The sequence below is a fragment of the Punica granatum genome, chromosome 1 (assembly GCF_007655135.1).
Source record: "Punica granatum isolate Tunisia-2019 chromosome 1, ASM765513v2, whole genome shotgun sequence".
NCBI lineage: Eukaryota > Viridiplantae > Streptophyta > Magnoliopsida > Myrtales > Lythraceae > Punica > Punica granatum.
In genome coordinates this window covers 54,487,890-54,511,717 of record NC_045127.1, presented here as the reverse complement: position 1 = coordinate 54,511,717, position 23,828 = coordinate 54,487,890, and the positions used below count along the sequence as shown (strand labels likewise).

At 39.3% G+C, this 23,828-nt stretch overlaps 5 protein-coding genes across 11 annotated transcripts; 4 read left to right on the top strand and 1 right to left on the bottom strand.

Moving 5' to 3' along the window:
• Window positions 1–2,032: 2,032 nt before the first annotated feature.
• Window positions 2,033–4,661, bottom strand: LOC116192880 (dr1-associated corepressor homolog). The gene is made up of 6 exons (XM_031521569.1): window positions 4,379–4,661; window positions 3,790–3,862; window positions 3,608–3,701; window positions 3,233–3,361; window positions 3,075–3,132; window positions 2,033–2,845 (listed from the first exon to the last, which is right to left on the bottom strand). The coding sequence occupies exons 1-6, from the start codon at window positions 4,409–4,411 to the stop codon at window positions 2,366–2,368; spliced, it is 867 nt and encodes a 288-aa protein (XP_031377429.1). The 5' UTR covers window positions 4,412–4,661; the 3' UTR covers window positions 2,033–2,365.
• Window positions 4,662–7,169: 2,508 nt separating this feature from the next.
• Window positions 7,170–8,051, top strand: LOC116207831 (zinc finger protein 3-like). Its single transcript, XM_031540928.1, has one exon. The coding sequence runs from the start codon at window positions 7,170–7,172 to the stop codon at window positions 8,049–8,051; it is 882 nt and encodes a 293-aa protein (XP_031396788.1).
• A 1,999-nt stretch (window positions 8,052–10,050) lies between these two features.
• LOC116192850 (putative KHG/KDPG aldolase) lies at window positions 10,051–15,493 on the top strand. 6 transcript variants are annotated; one of them, XM_031521529.1, is made up of 12 exons: window positions 10,051–10,301; window positions 10,395–10,449; window positions 10,818–10,853; window positions 10,945–10,989; window positions 11,090–11,182; window positions 11,304–11,369; window positions 11,546–11,584; window positions 13,274–13,373; window positions 13,812–13,962; window positions 14,701–14,807; window positions 14,895–14,935; window positions 15,086–15,493. In XM_031521529.1, exons 1-10 carry the CDS (start codon window positions 10,114–10,116, stop codon window positions 14,720–14,722), a joined length of 795 nt encoding a protein of 264 aa, XP_031377389.1. In that variant the 5' UTR covers window positions 10,051–10,113; the 3' UTR covers window positions 14,723–14,807; window positions 14,895–14,935; window positions 15,086–15,493. The 6 variants fall into 6 exon arrangements, with proteins under 6 accessions (XP_031377389.1, XP_031377390.1, XP_031377388.1 ...); XM_031521530.1 differs by having other exon boundaries at window positions 11,099–11,182; window positions 14,701–14,935; XM_031521528.1 differs by having other exon boundaries at window positions 14,701–14,935.
• A 1,631-nt stretch (window positions 15,494–17,124) lies between these two features.
• Window positions 17,125–20,125, top strand: LOC116214630. Of its 2 annotated transcripts, none has more exons than XM_031550035.1 (2): window positions 17,125–17,276; window positions 17,989–20,125. In XM_031550035.1, exon 2 carries the CDS (start codon window positions 18,025–18,027, stop codon window positions 19,963–19,965), a length of 1,941 nt encoding a protein of 646 aa, XP_031405895.1. In that variant the 5' UTR covers window positions 17,125–17,276; window positions 17,989–18,024; the 3' UTR covers window positions 19,966–20,125. The 2 variants fall into 2 exon arrangements, with proteins under 2 accessions (XP_031405895.1, XP_031405887.1); XM_031550027.1 differs by having other exon boundaries at window positions 17,159–17,423.
• Window positions 20,126–21,884: 1,759 nt separating this feature from the next.
• Window positions 21,885–23,667, top strand: LOC116192204 (protein ELC-like). Its single transcript, XM_031520676.1, has one exon. It carries the CDS (start codon window positions 22,089–22,091, stop codon window positions 23,319–23,321), a length of 1,233 nt encoding a protein of 410 aa, XP_031376536.1. The 5' UTR covers window positions 21,885–22,088; the 3' UTR covers window positions 23,322–23,667.
• The last annotated feature ends 161 nt before the right edge of the window (window positions 23,668–23,828 follow it).

Below are 23,828 nucleotides of genomic sequence, written 5' to 3'. Positions count from 1 at the left end.
ACACACTAATTATTTATACATATATTTGATTTTTTTCACATCTATATAGTCCATAATAAGCAAGAAGAACAGAGTCTCAAATAAGTCATGACACGATTCGATATCATCAATTGAGAAGATAAGGATACGTAGCTAGAGAAATAGAACAAGAGATGAAAACACGCATGAAATACGAAACTAAATAAAAGTCTTTTTAAGTGGTTTGAGAATATGTCAATAAATACATTATGTATGTGCCGACTAACTACCACGTATGGAACTGGAGGGACCAAATTACCAATATCGATCAACATGTCTAATATAAATATTTTATGGGAATCAAATGGTTGCAGATAGAATAACATTGTAAAATGAAAGATGTGGATATATATGACATATTTCTTCTTTTTTTTCCTTGTTAAAGGAATTTTAGGAAATATAATATTAATTGATAAATTGGGGGGTGAGATCTGATTCAGGTTGATAATTGTGCTGGAATACCGAAGTCCCCTTTTGTTAAAAACACTTACTCGTTTGGTGGAAGTGGCCGATATTGCAATACAATCATATTATGGTATCTGACTAAGCACACTTCACTTACCCTCTTAAAAAAAATTGAGGGAAAAAAAAGACAATAATAATAATAGTAATATCCCAGAATAACACGAAACCGATCCTTTTCGATTGCTTTTGTTTAGATGACATAAGGATCAAACAAGAGGAAAATGTCACATTATTAATTTCAAAATGGATATCGTTCGTCCTTCAATTATTGGTCAGTTTGCCTAATCAGCAATATTAAATTATACATTGAACATTATTGTTATTTAACCATGGAAAACCCAGATACTAACATCCCCAATCCTTCGTATAAAATTCAATATAAAAAATATAACCCATACTCGAATCAATTTTCACTCACAAAAAGGCATCAAGTAGAGTCGGTTTAAATACTAGAGGAGGCACCAGCGCTTTCCACGGGCATTTTATTTTCCTTTTACGAATCTAATTTAAATAAATGAAAAATGTAGGGATTAAAAGTGAGGTGAAAAAAGATAGGGTCATGACATAAAAGAAACAAAAAGGATTTTTTTGGGTCGGGAAGAAAAGAAATAGAGATCGGGAGTTTCAACTTACATGCACGTGAGAAGAGGAAAGAGGAAAGTGGAGAGAGTGGTAGTAAATAGTTTCTTCTTCTATTTTTACTTGTTTATCCTAATTAATTGAATTATTCGTAATAAGTATGATTTTTGGAAACAAAAAGTGAGACCAAACCTTTTCCTTCGATTTTATATAACAGTATAGGTATGTTTCATTTTTTTTTCTAAGATCTCTGCTTGAAGCACGATCATTTAAGTGAGCCCATGCTGATTTTGAGGCCCATGTGTTTTGTGATAATATGGGTATATCTGGAAACTGGTAAAAGCCCATAGAAATGTAATTTATGAAAAATTAATAAATTAATCACGTATTAAACATTTATACATGAAGATTGTGGGCTACGATACAATATGCATGTGAATGTTTGGGCCACAGCCTGCGATCGGACTGTCTGGAGAGGCCCGCTGGAGAGGAGGATGTGGACGCGGAAGGTCAGGACTTCAGGATGCTCCCATTTGCGGCAGGGAGAAGGGTCTACCATAGAACCACCTGCATCATATCTCGTGCGATCCGTCCAAATGAATAAAGTGGTCGACATGGGCGACATCCCGGGATTCGCCCAAGGGAATGAAGAGGTCAACATGGGCGACAACCCAGGATGGTACCGTTCATGTGCTGCCCGCTGGAAGCAGTCCCCACCCTGAGGTTGCCTCATCGTTTGAATAACCACAGCTCCATGTACAAATCATTTCGGAGCTTTCTATGGGATGTCCCAATGGTTGTTTTGTATCAGCAGGTCAGTGAACAGAGACCGCTAGTCTACTGATGGGTTGAATCTATTGCAACTCCATCTTACGTGGTCGAGCTTCCGTAAACCTTCGCTTTTATGGTCCCATTTTGGGGAAAAACCCGACACAAAACGTAAAGAACGGGATTGTGTACAAGTAGTAGCTTGGTTGGGGAAGTAAACTAACTATATTTCTGATAAACTATATATAGAGTTCGGTGAAGACCGCGTAGTCTTTTCCATAGCTACACTTACAATTCCATCCTGCTGAGACTGCCAAGCCCCTTAATACATTATATAAACGACTAAAAACGGCTGAGGTACCTGTTGCATCCTCTAAATATGATCGGTGTTAGCAAATGGAACTGATATGAAACATGGGAAGAAAGGTGAAAAAGGAACCAGAGGAAACCGTAAACAAAGCCCTGCCTAGAGTAAAGGTTCGAGTGCGGGAATCTGATTGCTTCCGCACGAAGAGCCTTTGATTCGGGCACCTCCTTAGCCTTCCTCATCATAGTCTTCTTCATCCTCATCTATTCTGTTCCCAAGGTTAGCAAGCTGCAATGGGTCGATGGCCATCTTGTCCACCTCAGACAGTGGCCACCCGAGGTAATCCTCATGCTTGGCCTCGGTGTTAGGCCCCTCTTGAGGAGGGTTTTCTGCTGGGGCTGCGGCCGTCGCTACACCTTCATTTTCAGCTACCTGGGCATTCAGATCAAAATTCCGAGCCCCAGGATTGGTACCATTGGTGGGCACAGCGGTCTCCTTCACCAATTCCTTTGAGTCAGAAGCACGATCCTCATGGGCTCCTAGACTAGAATCCTTATTAACACTAGCAGGTTGCAGAGATGCAGCCGGTTCAGGTTCCATTTCCTGATGTAAGATCTCCCTCTCCACATGCCTAGCACCCCTTCCGCGGCCTCTACCCCGACCTCGGCCTCTCCCTCTGCCACTAGTGCTGCCATGGCCCACCTGAAGCTGCAGTAAGGGAAAAGAAAAAGCTTTCTCAATGTTCTATACTGGGCAAATAAACCATAGTGTAACAATTCTTCAGGCAGTGACGAAAAATATATAAAATTGTAGGGAGAGTAGTTCATGTAGAGCCATAACACTGTCAAACATGAAGATGTTTCATCGTGAAACACTGATGCTCACAGAAGGGGAAGAGAGAGAGAGAGAGAGAGAGAGAGAGAGAGAGAGATGATACCATCCTGCTCTTCTTAGTTTCTTCATCGGTCTCGTTACCATCATCACCGACTGCTTTCCTGTGAGGTCAAGAAGCCCAGTGGCATCTCCAATTAGTTGATATGTCGGGAACGTCAAGTAAATGAAGGCGAGAGCATGGGGGGAGAGAGAGATCCTAACCTTCTTCTGGACACTGTTCTATCATCAGAAGCAGCATCTGCATGACCATGACCATGACCATAGTCAGGAACCCTGCTCACAATGTCCCTCAGGAAATCGAAAACATTGTAACTCTGGACACAATGCTTTCTGTAGTTTAGAAGAATATTTCTTTTCGTCAGATTCAATGTCCACGTGCAACCGATGTATAGTTGGTTTACAGAAGCAAGAACAGAAAGTAACAGACACCACACAACCAAAAGGAAAATAGAAGAAAATGGAATTTCATGCCAGCACGAAGAACACTGACAAGAGATAGCATAGCATGCCACTTTAATGCCATAAACCATGTAAACAGTCGCGAAAAGGGACGAGACATTTCAGTGGTTAACTTACAAATGCACGGAACTCATAGTCTTTGCTCCCCTTTGAAGCGTAATCTCGTAAGTACGGTCACATAGGTCTTGCAAGAACAACTCTAAAGCTTTAGCTGCAATGGTATTCGATTGGCATCATGAGCAAACAGAATACAATACGTGGAGGCTGAACCAAATGCACTCATACAAATTTATACTTACAAACTAAAACAGGAACGGCAAGCGCAATCTTCCCGACATCCTCATCAGCTTGCATTATCTTCTTAATCCTCGCCTGCAATACCAAATCAATGTATTAAATAAGAGCATCCCTGTTCCCCAGCTGTTAGGGGAGCTCTCAGAGCCTGAAATCTAGTAAAAGATAATGTTTTTTGATGAACTATGATTACTTGTCTGTCTTCTGACAAAATAAAGGGAAAAAAATCCTTTTTAAAATTAAAAGAGATAAAAACAAAAGATCAGATCTCCTGAGAATTATCAGGACAGCAAATAAATTTAAATTCTTTAATTTTCCAGTAAAAAAAAAAGAAAGAAATGTTTCAAACCCTAAATTCCCAAATAAAATTTGTCTGAGAGCTCAGTAAATTCGTGTTTGAAACAAACAAAAGAGCATAAACCGATTGCTAACGTGAATTAAACTGCGTATATTTACGAAAGAGAGCTCCAGATCATGAATTCAGAAATGGATCCTATCAAATGCAATCAAAACAAATAAATTGCAGCTGAAAAACGATCATGAATTCAGAAATGGATCCTATCAAACGAATCGGTTGCATGCGGCGAAACTTACAGCGGGGAATCGAGTATCGAGCTTCTTCCTCATGGCGTCAGATTCGATGAAAGCATCAAAATCGAATCCCCAACTTTTCCCGAACGGAGAGGGGAAGAGAGGGGGGGGGGGGGGGGAGGGCCAGTGGGAGAGGTGGATCCGATCTTTCCGATCAAATCATGGAACGGATTCACGCGAAATCAAACGAACGCCATGGCAGATCAGAGATGGAATCACCCATAAACGAAGAGAGTTCGTGTGAGTTTCAACGGGATATCCGTCCGTACAAATTCAACAAAAAATATTAAATAATAAATAAAATTTTTAAAATTTTTAATTTAAGGAAAAATGGAGCTTCCTGGTCCTGGCTGTGACGATTTGTCTGACACAGCTTGGGCTTCAGGATCGGCCCAGGATAAGGCCCACACGAAACTTGCGGGAAGGGAAAGTAATGGATGGATAAGATACAGTAGTTGCATTTTCAAGAAGGCCCATCTTTATTTTGTCAATTTTTATATATTTTGGGGAAAATTACGCAAAAAATCGCGAATTTTGCATGTTTTCCTAATATCTAACATGAATTTTTTTCTCACAAAAATTCATCAACTTTCATTTCTTTCCCAAATCTAGCATCCATCAGTTTTTCCGTACATTTTCGCTGACGTGCAAACGGAATACTGATGTGGCATTGAAAAAAATCAGAATTTATATATAAAATGTATAAAAGTTCCAAAAGAATCTAAAGAATTCAGAAAAGAATGAATAAATTCAGAAAAAAAATAAATAGAAAAACTAGTGATTTTATAAAATTTCATTAAAAAATTCGGATCAAAAATAAAAATAAAATTCACAAAAACAAAAATTCCGAAAATTTCAAGAAAAATTAAAAAGAATTCACAAAATTTACAAAAAATAAAATAAAATTTTACAACTATTAAAAAATACAATATAGAAATATAAAAATAAAATAAAATAAAATTTTGAAAAAGTCATAAAATTTTCAAAAAAATCAGAAAATTAAATAAAAAATTAAGAAAAAGCTGAGAAATTCTAGGAAAGATGAAATGAAATTCATAAAAATATAAAATAGAATTATTATATATAAAATAAGCAACCTGACACCCTAAGAGGGATGCATACTGATTGAGTAATTATTCTCGCGAGATTTCCAAAGGTTAATTAAACGTACATATTAAATATTTAAGTTCAAATTTTGCTTTAAAAATAAATCAACTTGTTGAACTTGATGGAGATTGAACAAGTAAAACATGAATGGCATTGTAGACAGTGAAGCATAGAGATGAGTTGTAACGGGCGTGACCTAAGAGGCGAATAAAAGTAAAACATGAGTGGCGTTGTAGACGGTGAAGGAGGCATGTCGATTTTGGTTGTTCAATTGCTCTCATGGAATTTCAAAATTAATTAAATGTAGGTATAAAAGGTTATAGTTAAAAAACTTTTCTTTAAATTTAAAACAAAATTTTAAAGTAAGATTTAATATGTAAATTTAATTAATCTTTAAAAATCTCATGAGGACAATTATCTAATCAGTATACAGCCCTCTTTCTGTGTGAAGCACTTACTTTATATTTTTTTTCAATTATTCCTGAATTTCAATTTATTTTTAATTAAAGTTTTCTTTTTTTATCTTTCATTTTGAATTTATTTTTAATATTATATTTTTTATTTTATAATATTTTCTAATGTTTTCTAGTTTTCCTATAATTTTCCTGAATTATTATTTATTTTGTTAGTTTTATCTATTACTTTTATATTTTGTCTAAATTTTTAAAACATTCCGAAAATGTTCTGATGTATTTTCTCTTTTTTGAATTTTTCTTTTTATTTTCTAAGTATTATTTTAATTTTTAATATTTGAACCCAATTTTTTGGAGTTTTATAATTTTTATATATTTTTTCAATTTTTCTGAATTTTCTAGAATATTCTAATGTATTAAATATATATATATATATATATATTATTTATGATTTTTTTAATGCCATGCCAACATTTTGTTTGCCACGTAAGTGAAAATGAAATGAAAAATTGACGGATGCTAGATTTGGGAAGGAAATGAAATTAGTTGATGTATTTTTGTGAGGAAAAAAAAAGCTCATTGTAGATTTGGGAAAACAAGCAAAATTCATTATTTTTTTATGCAATTTTTCCTTTTCTTATGTCGAGGAACAATTTCTGGAAAAAAAGAAGAAGAAGAAAAAAAAAGATAATTGATCATACAAAGAAAAAAAGGGAAGTCAATTATACTTAGCAAAAGGATAACATAAGAAAAAAGAAAGTGCAAGACGATATATTTATACTTAGCAAAGAATCGCAAGTTTGGCAATCTCATGAGATTTTTAAGTGAAGTTTGCAGATACCGCCATATCATGTCCCAATGGAGCAACTGAATAAATGTCTGCGTAATGCTATGTCGAATTTGCCAAGAAAGAACCCTCTTAATCAGAAATTCATGTATCGGTTCGATTTTGAAGGAGATATAACTTAGACAAATTAAATGTAGATTTCCTTGCCATAATGTTCATTGAAGCCAACGAAGTATATTAGCTTGATGATATTTATTCATGGAAATAATTATAAGGCAAGGACTTATCAATGAGATAATATCCCTCAAGGTGATCAAATGTCACCAAGTTCAATCCATTATGGGCTATAATAACTTGCAATAGGTTTACCAAGAGATTGCCTTCCTTTCATGGAAGATTTCTGTATTAACTTCATACCCTCATAAAAGGAGCTTCGAATCAAACCCTCTGCGCATTCAGATCGCATCCATCGAGTTTGCTTTCGACCATGGCAGAATCTGACGAATCGAAATCGTCTCCTTCGGATTCCTCCGGTATCTCGGCAGCCTCCAATGGGGGCCGAGGCATGACCAGAAAGACAAAGGAGAAGGGTGATGCCAAGCTAGTATCCGAAGCCGAGACCGTAGAGTCCAGCTCGCACCATCAGCCCTCCCTTGATCTCAAGCTCTCGAATGAGTATCCGGGCACCGGAACTAATAAGGCAGGAGCGGGACAGGATGTCATCTTGGACTCCGGTCAGGAAGCTGGAAATTCTTCCAGGGCGAATAAGGACGTCGTGGAGCACGGGCAGGGCCAGAAGCCGCCCGAGCCAAGGGTATTCACGTGCAACTTCTGTAAGCGAGAGTTCTCAACGTCGCAGGCATTGGGCGGGCACCAGAATGCGCACAAGCAGGAAAGGGCCCTCGCAAAGCGGAACCAGGGGCTGGAGCAGGGAGGGTTCGGGCCCCCGGGCCATTTTTCGTGCTATCACCCTTACTACAACTTGACGTCGACCCTAAGCCCCTTGTTCGGGTCACTGGGGAGATCGCTAGGGGTGCAGGCGGAATCCCTGATCCACAAGTCCCCGTGGGGGCAGTCGTCTAGCCACGGGTACCGGCCTTGGCCGAGGCCGGGAATGGGAAACCCGCAATTGGCACCGATGGACTGTCATCGGGTGAGATTGGTGGAGGATTATCATCATCAAGGCCATCAGAGTCACGGAGGCGGCTTTAGGCAACATGGTGATATGGTCTCGTCAAGAACAATTGCAGCTGCTGGGCCCAGCAATGGAAGTATTAGCAGTGGGCTCCACAGAAATGACGATTCACCCAGCAACGACATCAGCGAAGAAGAGGATGCTAATGGCCTTGATTTGTCCCTCAAGCTTTAATACCATAATAGACCATGCATTTGTTTGTTAATACAGTGTTTGAATTTTTTATTTTATTTTTTTGGGTTAAAAGTAATTTTAGAGTTTATATATATTTAATGAATATATCGGTCTGAATGAACATTATTCGCTCGACAACCTTGGGTGAGGTTGGGGCTGATGATTTATTTCTTTTAACTAATAAAACGTTGTTGATCGATTTGATTGAGCTTCCAATTTTGTTCTCCAGCTTACCAGCCTATGCTTGCTCTGTATTTTTAATTTTTTTCAAATTAAATCTTTTGATTTTTTTTTTGGGTAAGAATAAATCTTTTGATTTATTATTAAAGAAAGTTGTCAATGCATTGAATAACCTTCTCCATCCATTATCTTTGTTTTCCTAATCGACCATTATTACCATTAAAAAGGAAAGCAAAAATAGATGAGTTTACTGAATGAATTTTAAAATCTTCGAAGCAAATCATCATGATCAAGAGCCACGAGAGCGGGTGTATTTTTTTTCTTTTTTGATGAATGGATGCATGGAGTATAATCCATTCACTATTTACTGGTTGATGTAGATGGCATCATTTATGAGACGGCCCCATATACTTTTCTCGCAATATCTTCCCCTCTCTCTCTCTATATATATACATATATATATAATATATATTTACTTGCATTTTTCCCAAGCAATACATGGGCTTTTAATAATACTAGTAAAAAGTCCGAATTGCCGCGGCTTATTTTTTCTCCTTTTCTGTTACAGAACCCGTTTAACAAAGTAATATCCTATGTTACTTAGCAAAAAAAAAAGAAAAAAGTAATATTCTATGTTTTGTTTTTTAAAATAGAAAAAAAAAATCTGAGTTTGACATACTTGGCCCAATTATAATATGTCCCATGAACTTGTGGGGCATTCATGAGAGTCGTGATGAATAGTTGATTGAAACTCAAACATCCTTCATTATGTAAAAGAAAATGTGTGTACTCGAATTTATAATCTCTTCCATCATGAACTTTGTAGGGAGTTCATGATAATCATAGAAAATAGTGGGTCGAAACTTGAACACCCCGTCATGAATTTTGTACGATGTTCATGAGAGTCATCTATCCCGTCATGAATTTTGTAGGGTTTTGTTCGTAAAAGCCATGGAAAATAGTCGGTCGAAACTCGAACACCTCTATCATGAATTTTGTAGGATGTTCATGAGAGTCATGGAAAATAATAAGTCACAACTTGAATACCCTTCGTTATAAAAAACGAAAAAGAAAAAGAAAACAAAGGTTAAAAATTTTAAAAATTGAAAGTATAAAAATCCTTTCTACTCGCGATGTAGAAAGGATGGACCAGGTTTTATTATTTTTATAGAATATTTAACATTGTAAAATATTATAATATCTAAATTATAGTTGGAACTTCTTTTTGTATGTTCAAATTCAGGTAACTTCAATTACAAATTAAATACTATTTTGCATTAGTTTAATATCATCATATAATAAATAAATATAAAATACAATTATGAAATATAATATGATTCACGTCTTTTACCAAATGATCATCCCTGTGAATAACATTTGTATTTTTTTAATCGAAAATCAAACATGTTTGTATAATAAACCAATTACAATATAATTAGTAATTTAATTTTATCTTTTAGCTGAAAATCATAACGAATGATTTTTGTATTGCATATCAACTTAGATAAGAAGTTTGAGAATTGAGATTACAAAATAGATCTTTTAATTTTCATGTAAAATTTAAATAAGTAGATAAATATATGCAATGAATTACTTTGAAATGAACTTTATTCTAATAACTATTTTCACTGTAATAATTACTTACAAATTTTATTTAATAAATATAGATATAGATATTTTAAGTAGCTTTTGCTAATTATAGTTGTATATATTAAACTCTCATGGGCCTGACGGAGAACGCCCTCGGCCCAATTAAAGCCCAGCCCATTATAGTTCTCCTTCTAACTATCTTCACCCAGGCCGACGCATATCTGCATGATAAGCCCCTCCCGCTAAAAGGTGCAAGCAAAACGGAAATATCTCATCTCGAACGGCGATAGCAATGGCGACTGTCAGTAACTCCCTCTGCTCTCCGCCTTGTAGGTGGCGACCTGCCACCGCGCTGGCGCGATGGTCGCCTCCTCGGCCGAGGACTCGCGGCTGCTCTCCCCCGCCATCTCTCTCCTCTGCAGAACACACTCTAGCGCAGATTGAGAATTCCGGCGTCATCGCTTGTCTTCGCGCCAGTAGGTCTTATCTCTATCTCCGTATCGCTAATTGTTTCCGAACACTTGTCGTTCGAGCTCTATGAAGATTGAGACCGGTTCATTTGCAACTGTCTAGTCCGGAGCTGGCAATGGAAGCTGCATGTGCTGCACTTCGAGCTGGCATATCAGTTGTGAGTCTTCTTCCTCCGTTCCACCTTGCCTTCCTGAAGCCTTCGTAGTTCTTTTCTGAAATCTGCGATGGTCTGGTTAATCTACCTTACTGATATATAGTTCAAGTTGACGAGACGACGAAACTAATTGTGATCCTTTGCTTGTGGAATCACATAGAGATGCTCATGTCATCATGTGCAGGTTTCACTCTGTAATATCGAAAAATGATGAGCGTTGCCTTGCAGAAGAGAACCTTCCTCCCTGTTTTTCAATTTTATTAATTTTTATATTGGCGAAGGCCTGAAGGCTGAAGCCATGAGCATCTGTACTCTATATTTTGTACATTGGTGACTTGCTTTCTTATGGGCTTTGTCTTCGGTGTCTGTAGCTGGAGATTGTAGTGTCCACTCCAAGTGTGTTCGAGGTTGTTTCGGCCTGCATTTCTTCAAATTATGTTCGGTTGACCAGCAACTTTTCTTTGGAAATTTATCTACCTTCCTTTACCTGTTAAGCAGGTCTTACAGCAATTGGTGCGAGACTATCCTGCAGCAGTTTTAGGAGTAATCTTCTTCCCTATTATCATTGTTTCAAAATGATTTTGTTTGGTCAATCATATAGATCGTTTTGATTTAGTGATTTGACTGGTGTAATCTCGAAAATGTGTATCAGGTTGGAACTGTTTTGAATGCTAAGGATGCTCAAATCGCAATCAGTGCTGGTGCGAGGTTCCTCATGAGTCCAGCAATGGTTAAGGTGTGCATTTAGAGTTCCGCCAGAAAATTACGGTAGTGGGTGTATCAAAAGTTGTAGTCATTCTTTTTGTTTTTACATTTCTTTCCCCTTCCACTCTCTCTGACGCTCTTACTGGTCTTAGGGCATTTTGGCTGATACGCTGGCCAGTGAAGTTCTATACATTCCTGGTGTAATGACTCCAACTGAAGTAAGTCTACCTTGAGACCCTCTTCTAGATGTGAAGGCTCTGAAGATACATTTCATTTCCCTTTTCCTTTTTTGAGACAAAGTATGTAGTCAATTTAGGATAGATATCTCGTCCTATGAATAATCACCATCTCCTCAAATATAGTTGAGTACTTAATGATCTCATGTGTCATGCAGATACTGTCTGCTTATGATGCTGGTGCCAAAATTGTCAAGGTCAGTTTGCATTCCCTTAATTATAATCCAATAGCTGAGTATTTCAATGCTTGGCTCCATGCCCTCCATCTATTAGACATCTTCTTGCAATTAACTCAGTCCGAACTGCTAAGTATATAGCAAGGCTTCAGATAGCATCTAAAACTGACATTGGCCTTTTAGTGATATTCTGACCTGTGTCATTGCTAATATTCCAGTGGTGTGTGTTTAAAGGAAAGGTTAAGTTTGTAAAATTCCACTGGGCTTATGAGTGACTGGGCCCATCTTTAACTCAAAAGCTCGAGCTGATAGGCCCAATCTCTTATAAACCCAATCAATTCCTCTTCACTTTTCCATGTGGGATTTTATATGTCAACACCCGCCATCACGTGCTAACGTGTGGTCTAACACGTGCCACTTAGACTTAAGCACCCGCCTTCAATAATTGACCACGAGCCAGACATTCTCTTCCGTACTCAGGCGAGTCAAGCGAGGGGGACAAACCAAACTAACCACGAGTTTCACACTCAGGCCTGACTAACATGAGGCGCACTTTTGACTGCCTTGAAACTGAACCGAGCCACATTTGGGCCAACATGGGTGCCCTTCGGCTGTACTCACAAAGATACCTTAGACCTAAGCCACTCACGTGCACGCGAAAGCATAACCTGTCTAATACCATATAAAATTCCATTGAGCCTATAAGCTATCGGTCCACCGAGCCTATAAGCTATCAGGCCCATCTCCTACCCAAAAGCTCGAGCCAGTGGGTTGTGGCACACAATCTCTTCTGAACTCATGGATTTCTCTTTAATTTTTCCGTGTGGGACAATCATTCTTAATATTTGCCTTCACGTGGCACTGTGTTGTCTTTCTCACCCTTTACTTACACGTGCCACATTTTCCGTGAGTGACAGTCACTTTCAACACCCCCCTCACGTGGCACGACTCGAGTTTCTACTTCTGGACTTGGACTTCACTAGCCATGAGTTCCGTACTCAGGCCTAGCACGATGTGAGTACTCACACGGGCGCGCAGAAGTCTAATCCGCTTTGATACCATATAAAATTTCACTGGGCCTATAAGCAATTGGGTCCATTTTCAACCCAAAAGTTTAAGCTGATGAGTTGTGATATTCAATCTCTTATAAACCCAATCAATTCCCCTTCACTTTTCCACGTGGGATTTTATATCTCAACAGAATTGATTAAGATTCATGGTTAAACCCTCTACCTTTTCAAATACTATTGGCTGAATGTTGGTTGCATGCAGGATTTGCTGACTTCATGTTTTGCGCTGCTTGTATGTACATGCGGATGCATATGTGTAGCTTATCTATATAATGATGATTCCATTTATCAGAGGACACAATATATCTCTTTTGGTTTTGTTCTTGTATGACATGCACTATTTGAAACTTTGGCCAGATACATTTGAAATTTCCAGTTTGTTGATGCTGCTATGTGGAACGGCTAACATTTAGCATATCCAGTCTTTTTGTCAGATATGTTCTGACAGATGCCTTCTAGAATGACTTCTTGCACCTTTTATGTTTCAAGATTTTTTTAATTTGGCCTTCCCCTTGCACAGCTATTTTCCATTTTCTGGCTGGCCCCTGTGTCTTTTTTTGCACAGACATATTATGTAAACTCCAGTCCTCATACATGACTGACTTGAAACAGCAGTTGTAATCTCCTTAGTGTTGGACAGGTCTATCCAGTTTCAGCTCTAGGAGGTATCAGTTACATATCAGCAATTCAGAAGCCTTTCCCTCACATTCCAATGGTTGCCTCTCAAGGTGTTACAATAGGTAAATTCTGAACTTGGTAAAACTCTTGCTCTTAAAAGCTTGTAGTCCTCTTAAGGTGTAGTACACTATGTCCTCCCAATGATGCATATTCAGCAGCCATGTTTCCTTGGAGAGATATGACTCTTTTGACTTTGCGACTATTCAGGGCTGTGAGCATTCCAAAATTATAATCCTTCTGTATTAGCTGTCACACTTCAGCTTCTATTCTTTTCCCTCTGCTGCCCTTCTTATGGAAGTTGCTCCCTCCAGTACTACATGTTCCTAAAGTTACATATTTTTTCTAGTAAACCTATTGATGATCAGACCATTATTCTTGCCCTATGGTAGGTCATACATACTTATCATATGTTTAGTCTTGAGTCTTGACTTGTTCTGAAGCAGTGAAAATCCTTCTTTTATCCTCCTAGATTGATTTAACAGGTGTTGACATCTATGCAGAATCAACGGGAGAATATATTGCTCATGGAGCATCAGCAGTTGTCCTATCAGAAGCTATTTTCAATAAAGAGGCAATGAGTCGATGCAATTTTGATTTGATATCTCAACTCGCCCTGAAGGCTTCCTTGCTCGGCAATGAAGCCGTGAAACAGTAAGGAACTAGCTTCTGTTGTTCAGCATCACAGTGAAGAGATATAAAATGGGTTATCTATACTAATGGGAGAACTGTGTTCCACAACAATCCGGCTACCAACTATACTTTCCTAAAATATGCTTATGTGTATTATTACAAGTAAAATTGAAAATGAAATAAGGAAGGACTATGGTGCGAATTGTCAAAACCGTTCTCTCACGCTCTCATTTCCAAACCTGCCCCACTTACTGCATGTTCTTTTTTTCCCCTCTTACTCTCTCGCCAATGTTTTTAAGTGAGTTTTTGTTGTCATTTTCTCTCCCTTCTGTCACTTAAACCTTTATTTTCTTCCAAAATAATCCATTTGTAGAGAAACCGACAAGGAGAAAACGAGCAAAAGAAACTGTAACAGGGTGCAGCATTGCACAGTGATCATGGTCGTCTACTATTATTCAAACCTTTCATATTGAGCAGTTTATAAATGCACGGGCTTGGATTGGCTGTTTATGATGTAGTCTGTTCAATATGTATATAACTTGTTGAGCATACCGTCGTCTGTTAGGAGTTGAAGAGAACAAAAAGTAAAGGAAAATGGTCGCACTTGCTCTCCTTGGTTTTTCTTTTTTGTTTGCAGCTGGTGGTAGTCTTTTGCAGCATTTGACTACTGCATATGCATTGTTTTATAATTTGATTTCTGATGCGCGAGGAAGCAGCAAAACCTAAATAGCAGTATTGGATGTATTTTGAATATTGCAGGAAGAGAAGGTGTACTCGATAATAAACTTGTTTGCAAAAGGAGGCTTTATTTCTTACAGCACGGAGACCGTCACGTTGAATACAGCCCTGGTGACTGACTGCTTGAGGTCAGATGGATAGAAGCTGATAAGAAGGGGTAAAACCTTCAGCTCATCTCCCCTTTTCATCACCTAATCATTTTACCGATGTTACAGGCCTTTGAATCCGAGGGAATCGATTGCTAGGGATAAGAAAGGTACGAAATGCCATGTAGATTACATGGTCGTGGAACTGTGTCCTCTTCCCATTCTGCCCTTACTAGGAAGGGACCCTTAGTTCCTTATCTTCGCTTTGGGGGCATATGTGATCTGTTGATTCACGCTGCTCCATTATGTTCTCTTGACAGGATACAGGAGGCCATTTTATGTTAGTCGTCCCTTCAAATGCTTCAGCTGCGTGGTCGACATGTTTCTTTAGCCTCGTGTTTCTCTTTGAGAAATGTTTGGACGAAAAATTGGAGGGCCAGCTCGTGAAGGAATATTAATCTAATATGTAATACAAGCAATAGAAGTGTTTATCAACCTGATTGAAACGAACCTGAAATATAGAGAACCAAATGACGGGATATAAAAAAAAATACAATGATAGGAGGTGTACGATTACATTTATTTACGATATTGAGTTGAGTCTTCGGTTCAAAGAAAAAATTATTCGAAGGTTACAATTTTGAAGATGCAGTACTCATTTAGCGAGCATCTAGTATATAAAGATATTTGTACTTCTTTTCACATACGGAAATATCAAATTCCAATCATGTAACAAGCCAAGTTCCTGAAAGGATCACGGATGAAATACCGCATCTAGAAGCCCATTCACTTCTATATTTGAAGGCAAATATCCAAATACATGTCTTATTATTTTCAATAATCCATAGTAGTAGCAATGAAATGCTATTGTTTCTCCTCAAGTAATAAATGATTGATTACAAATATCTACGATCTATATTCTTTATAAAGGACTAGAAATACCTTGCTTACATATCATTAGGAAATACATTAACATAAATACAACAGTAAGAAGAGGTAATACAAAGTGTGTAAACTATAAAAACGAGTTAAAAGTGGATTGTCCCACACTAGCATTTCCACGTAATAACTCTACCAAAAGAGATCCTATTACGGGAATAGCTTTCGGTACGCCTATTATCATTTTAACTGCCCATTAACCAATTTGGTCCCTAGGTAAGGAATAACCATTTACATCAAAGAATGCGGTCAATATGGTTAGAACCGCACCTGTAACCCAAGTTAATTCGCGAGATTTTTGAAAACCGCCAGTGAGATAAGCACGAAATACGTGCAAGATCATCATTAGGACTACCATACTTGCCGACCATCAATGAACTGATCAGATTAACAAATCAAAGTTATTTTCAGCCATTATGTATTGAGTTATTCAATTTTTTATATAATATATAATTATTGATGTCAAAATTTAATTAACCTTTGTCCAAACTTATGAACGTGCATGACCTTGAGTCGGTGCAAGGTGCTTTCATTTTGAAGGATCCAATTTTCTAATTATTCCCGCGATTTCCCGCTAAATGCGGGCTGGACGAAATTAATAAAATAAATAAAAGTATTATAAGAACAATGAGAAGGCCCCTGGATCCTAAATTTAGGCAGCCTAGGGATAGCAAACCGTAGACTTTTTAAATCGTACAATTTAATCAATCACGAGAAATGAGATATATTATAATTAACATTTAACAGGGTGTCATTTAGGCAAAGATTTCAAGGGCAAGTTCAAATAATGATATGTTTTTACCAATAAATTGATAATATCTTACGATTTAAAAAAATCTCGCGTTAATAGAGAACTCGGGCAAAGAGTGATCAATTAATGATGCTTAAAATTTAGGTCTAAGAGGAGAAAATAATAATAAGAAGAAATTCTTATGTAGTTGCTTTACGAAAGAAATTTTTACGCAAATTGATTTTCGAGACGGTCCATCTCTCTTCCCTTTAGTATCCATGTTTTATTTTTATTACCTAATAACTTAGATAATTTGTTTGTTGTTAGGCGATATCTCGTGGGGTTGCCATAACTTGTCTAATTTTTGTTCTGGCCTTGGCTAGGTTAGCCTTCTAAGAAAAAAAAAACCGAATGAGAAATTAAATATTATTGGGAAAAAACGGGGAAATTAGCTAGCGCGGAACATAAAGGTGGTGTTTGGTTTCATAGTAGGATTTTAGAATTGTGATTTTGATTTTGATTTTGAGTGGTATAAATGGGGTCCACCCTTTGATTTTGTAAGAGTTATGTTGTTTTGTTGTGGAAAAAAGTAATATAAATGGGGCCCACTCTTTGACTTTGTATGAGTTATTTTGTTTTGTAGTTGGTAGAATTAAGTTAGAATTGTGATTCTAAAATATAACTCTGAAACCAAACAGAGCCAAAAACACGAAAACATAACAACGAGCGATAGAGATTTTAGAGAGAGAGAGAGAGAGAGAGAGAGAGAGGGAGAGAGACAGAGACAGAGACAACAAACCAACACTGCTCGCCTCATCATTTGTCGATCTTTCCGTTCACAGGTCCGCTTCCGATCGCCTCCTCTTCTCCATCAGATCCGCTGCTTCGTCTCCTCTCTGTGTCATTTCTGATTCAATTCGTGAATTCCCGTGATCGATCTCTCCTCTGTCCGTGCCTTCCTGCTTCTGGTGTTTCGATCCCTTTTGTCGGTGCGTTGGTTTCGGCTTGATTGATAGATTGAAATTCTCTGAGGTCTTCGTTTTGTGAGTTGTCGATTTCTACGACGAATTATTCCTCGTACTTGGTGGAATTGAGCTGGGTTAATGTTATGTCTCTAGATTTCTTGTTCATTTCCAACCCATAATATTGATTGAATTTTTGATGAATTCATCTTCCTCTCCGATCGGCGATGCAGCATTCATCTTTTCATTTGAAACCATTAAGGAGTATGAAAGAGATGGTTTTCTGTCCGATCTTGATCTCTTTAATCCGCTCGATTTTAGTCCCTTCTCAATCTTGCCGACATATATACCGCATTACCGGTTGGTTTTTTTTTTTCTTTTTTTTTTTTTGGGATCAAATTGTGATCTTAATATGACATGCTGATTGACGACATTGGCATTCAGGCATGAAGAGTTCTGTTTTTTTGTTGGATTAAGTTCAATCACCGGCTTTCTGGGACTCTAATATTCAGATGGATTGGATCCATCGGCATTTATCGTATATTTTTTGTTGGAGACGAGAAATGAATACCGCAAGTGATTATACTTGCAGGAGCAATTAGCTGATTCAATTGTTGAGAAGACAAAAATGTCGCCTGCATCAAAATCGAAGTCCAAGTCCAAGGATAAGCCTTCTGCAAGGGCTGCCAAAGAACAGAAGGCTGCTTCTAAACCCTCTGTGCCTACAAACACGGCCAACACAGCAAATGGGAGCTCTGCGAGTGCTTACAATCCTGTCTCCGGGACGTTCCATTTGCTAGAGGCATCCTCAGCTGCCTCCTCACCCCCTTCTCATGGTAATGGCCGTTTTCAGAACATAGATGACTCAGATGATCATTCCAGTAGCCCGCACGGCACTGTCTCTGAGTATGACTCTGTGTCCAATAATGGCAGCTGCTCGGGTGAGTCGGAAGATCTGAAAGAGAAGGCGGCCAGTTCTGCTCCTCAGAGTCAGCGGGAAGCAACGACTGCTGCTGATAGTGATAGGAGAGAGAAGATCCGCCTGAAGAACGAAAGGAAACATCAGCGTCAGAGAGAGAGGCGGGCTCAGGAGTTGCACGAAAAATGTTGCGGGTACATGATGTCAAGGAAGCTGGAGTCTCTTTCTCAGCAGCTCGTGAACATGGGTTTTTCTTCTGAGAGAGCAACCTTGGCCTTGATACTGAACGAGGGCAGGGTGGAGGATTCGGTATCCTGGCTCTTCGAGGGAAGCCAAGAAGAAGACCACAGTAAAGAGACTGACCTTGGTAATTGGGGTAATCTGAAGATCGACATAAGTGAAGAGCTCGCTCTGGTCTCACAGTTGGAGGCAAAATACAAATGCTCGAAGCAAGAGGTCGAGAGGGCTATTGTCACCTGTGAAGGTGATTTAGTGAAGGCAGAAGAGTCCTTGAGAGTTCAGAAACAGGATAAGCAAGCTACACCATCAAAGCAAGAAGCAACTTCTGACCCCAAAAGCTTGCTAAGACTGCAAGAGAAGCCTACGGCAGCCTCGGTAATGATGCCACAGAGAAGAAGCAGTGAGCGGGATCTTAACTATACCAGGACAGCTATGTCAACTCCATCAGATTCAGAACTGGGCTTACCCAGCCTGCAATGTTTCAATGGGAACCCGAACCACCAGGCACTAAGGATGGAAAGGAGGTGGCCAAATTCAGGATCGATCCCTTCCCTTCCCTCAACAATTGGAATGCCACAAGTATCGTCTTTAGGAACAAAGTCTGAGGTATTCCATAGTGTCGGTGACAATCAGCATTCAGCAGTCAGGGAGCCTGTGATAATGATGCAGCGTCATCAGACTGCGTTTCCCAGGCAAATCCCAGCCTTAGGCATGAATACATCACCTTCAGTATCAGCTGGATTTTTCCCGAATGATAATAGTTCAGGCATAGAGATGTTAAGGTCGAACATGAAGTTCCTTCATTCTCAGAGGCTGGGAAGCCTGGGTCGAGAAAACCAGGGAGCGGAACCTTTCTACCATCAATTTAGAGAAAGCTCTTCAGCTTTCGGACCATTTGACCGAGCCTCTGAGATGGGCAGCTCATGGAATGCAGCGGGCAGGTCCTCCACTGCTCAGAACATTCCTCTCGAGGCACGAGGCTTGTGGGGGCCTCTAATGGTAGGAGCATCTCCGCCTTCGCTTGCGGCTCCTCCATCCCTTGGTCTGTTCTCCAGTTGGGGATCTTCGGGAAGTTTCAGTTCGAACTCCCAGGTGGACTGGCACACGGGGGGATTGGTGCCTGAGTTGGACTACACGAGCATAGATTGGACTCTCGACTCGAGCTTACTGGGAGCTTCCAAAGGGAGTGGCTTATGGCTCGGGCTTTCTTCCTTGCTGAGGGACGGCCACACCTCGAGGATGGATGGCGATGGTAGTAGGGCTCGGTTCTCGGGGTGGCAGGACAATGGAGTGGTGGGCAGCAGGGACCCAGCGGCTTCTTCGGGGGGTCTGCGGGATTGGACGTCTCCGTTCGCAGGGAAAGACATATTTAGCTTGCCCAGGCAATATGTTACTTCTCCATCTCCATAGTGCTATTGATTGATTATATTTAGTAGGGCGAAATATGATGTGAGTCGCCCTTGTGATTCGAGTGGAGGTGTTGAATGTGTGTTTCTCAGTTTCATGATCATCATTATCATTATATATATATATATATTCACAATAAATCTCCCTTATATTTTACTGCCTCTTTCGCAAAAAGTTCATCTGCATTTTTCTTGCTATGCTGTTCTGTGCGTTTCATCTATGATTCATATAGCAAACATGTCTCCCAATAGCAAAACTTACTTGCATGGCCTAACTTGGGCTCGGTCGATAAGCCGATACGGGTGACTGCCTTTGTGTTAGAGAAATGAGGGCATGGGGACCCGAATTCAATATCAGTAACAGGATATCTTTTTGATGATCATTTACATTATTAAACGACTATGGAGGAATTGCATGTTAGACAGAGCGCAGCCTAGAAACTTCTACAGGGCCCAAATGACATGCTCTCCTATCCTTCAACATTGGGTTAAAAAAAATGAATTTAAAATGTTATTAGGTTCCCTAATTGATTTTTTAACTCGTTCCTTTATGAAAACCAATGAGTAAATAAATTCATTGTGAAATTAAATGGCATACTGGGCATATGGTGGAGTCGGGAAACCATATTTCATGATACGTGAAACTTAGGGACAGTGCAAAGAATTTGAAACTCACTGCAACGCAATATCCGAGCCCATCGAGAAAATTTATGAAAGATTATCTGTACTCTTTTATTAGCGATTATAATTTTTTATTGAAAATCTTTTGTAACCGAAAACAGAATACTTATAGGAAATTCCCTCCTAATTTTTTTTGCCTTTTCGATTTAACTCTTAACATCTATAAATAATATATAATAACGAAACGAAAATGCAGGTTTAATAAGGCTGCGTCATGTGCCATTCTAAGATCAACAATGGAATATCATTTGTCAAACTCTCAGCTCTCTAAAATTTCACTAATATTCTCTGCCCTCTTCAATGCAGTGCATAAATAAGTAAATTCATTTATAGGGATAATATATTTATATCTATTCAACTTATTAAAATTGCTTTCGTTTGCCAATTCTCAATTTAACAAGTAAATTTACTTTTACTAGATATCTATGAACTTCTAGAAATTTTTATACTGATATTCAAATAATACAAGTGAAATTGATCAAAGAGGTCGTACAATTTAATAATAAATATATCTTTTGGAATTTGATTAATTAAAATAACTTTTTTTCCAATTTGCAACTCTATAAATGCTTAATTATATTCTTGAAAATGTAAATGGGGAACTATTTTTTCTAAAATTGTTCTCATAGTAATTGCTTATATAATTGAAATTGCAAAGAGATTTGAAATATTCAAAAACTATTATAAATTTTATGTTAATGTTAAATGTACTTAGAAATTAAAAATGATGTTAAAAGAATTTACTTATTTAAAAGTTCAATATATGAATATAATAAATTGAGTCTCTCTTTTTATTAAATTTACTTAAAGTTGAAACATTTAAATTCTAAGAGTAATTTATTATTGTATAAAGGATATAAATGCAATTATCGTCTACAATTTCGATATTGAAAATCAAGAGACTTTATAAAAACTAAAATGTATTAATTAATTACTTTAATATGCGATTTTACTAATTTTATTTATAAAGTATATTATTTTTAAGTGAATGATATAGGTTTTTTTTGTGTAAATATAAAGTATTTAATAGAGCAAGTTTATTATGATGAATTTAATATGATTTATTCATCATTATTTTGACAATTATTAAAGAATTAACTCTCTAAATATAAATTAATCAATATCTCTAAGGATTATGTATAATAAATTATAAAAATGAATGACACGAATAACACTTCAGCGAAAAGCCGATGGAATGGCTAGTTTTTATGTATTTTTCAACATATTCTTTTTGGTCAAGACACAAAAACAATAAACACGGTTACATTACACGGTCAGGTGAGGTGACCTCTCCCGCTAAGCAATACAGAGAACTTCTCGTCTCCATTCCGCCCTCCCAACTCAAATCCAATCCCCCACTCTCTCTCTCTCGATCGATCGATAGATAGAGCAATCCTTCGAATCCATCGAAAACTCGTCGTCTTGTCGGCATCATCACCAGCAGCAATGGGAACGCCATCACCGCCGAATCCCCAGCTGACGCAACAGTTCCTCAACTCCGTCCTGTCCCAACGGGGCCCCTCCGCTCTCCCGTACTCCGAGGACACCAAGTGGCTGATCCGCCAGCACCTCGTCGCCCTCACCACCACCTTCCCCTCCCTCAACCCGCAGACCGCCTCCTTCACCCACAACGACGGCCGCTCCGTCAACCTCCTCCAGGCCGACGGCACCGTCCCCATGCTCTTCCAGGGCGTCACCTACAACATCCCCGTCGTCATCTGGCTCATGGAGTCCTACCCCCGCCACGCTCCCTGCGTCTACGTTAACCCCACCCGCGACATGATCATCAAGCGCCCCCACGCCCACGTCAACCCCTCCGGCCTCGTCTCCATCCCCTACCTCCAGAATTGGGTCTACCCTTCCTCCAACCTCGTCGATCTCGTCCGCCATCTCAGCCAAGCCTTCGCCCGCGACCCCCCGCTCTACTCCCAGCGCCGCCCTCCTTCCGCCTCTTCTATCCCTAACCCTAACCCTAACCCTAACCCCATTCATTCCCTCAGCCCGAGCCCCAGCCTCGGCCCCAACTTCGGCCTCACCCCCGGTTACCCTATGCCCCCGCCTCGATCGTATCCGCCCTCCCCCTACGGATCATCCCAGCGGACCCAGACGGACGATCCCAATGAGGTGTACAAGCGGAACGCGGTGAATAAGCTCGTTGAGATGGCCCACTCGGACATTTCCGGCCTCAGGAAGTCCCGGGAGGCCGAGGTTGAAGGGCTGTTTAATGCCCAGGCGGTGCTGAGGCAGAGGGAGGAACAGCTGAATCGGGGCCTGAGGGAGATGCAGGACGAGAAGGAGGGCTTGGAGCAGCAGCTGCAGATGGTGTTGATGAACGGGGACGTGTTGGACGACTGGTTGAGGGAGAACGAGGGGAAGGCAAAGCTTGGGAGCTCCTTGGATGTTGATGATGCCTTCGAGTGCGCTGACCTGCTCTCGAAGCAGATGGTCGAGTGCACAGCTGTTGATCTCGCAATCGAAGACACAGTGTACTCCTTGGACAAAGCTATTCAGGAGGGGGCCATACCGTTCGATCAGTATTTGAGGAATGTGAGGCTGTTGTCCCGTGAACAGTTCTTTCACAGAGCTACGGGAATCAAGGTTCGGGCTGTGCAGATGCAGGCTCAGGTCGCGAGCATGGCTGCTCGAGCCCCGCCTCACGTCCAGCATTATGTTTCGTGAAGAGAAGGAAAGGGTATCACTGGATAAACTCGGAGTCCGAATCATACATTTGGGCTTTTTGGTGTCTTTTCAGTCTATTTTGTACTGATACTGTATCAAATATAGCAGTAATAAGAATCAGGATGCGAAAAAAAAAAAAAAAAAGATTCTTGTGATATTTGGAATGACTTTTTGGCTGATGATGCCCAATTTCTATTCCCGGCTGATTTCTGCATAGCATTAGACGTGGAAATTTTGGTTGATACATTCTTCACTGTATTCTATGATGCAACTCTTTTGGTGCATATTACTTCGAGCGCAAGACCATCAGCGAAGCCTCTTGTTTTATATATCTCATGTTGGGCAACTTTCATTTCGCTGATTGCACTCGACTCTCCCAATTGAAGTAACAATTTGCCGGCTGTGCATTTCATCTGGTTTTTTACTTTATGCATTTTAGTTGCTATTCTCACCTGGTGTGCTTTCCATGGATATCCACACTAGTTCTCTAGGTGAAGCTGAGGGTTC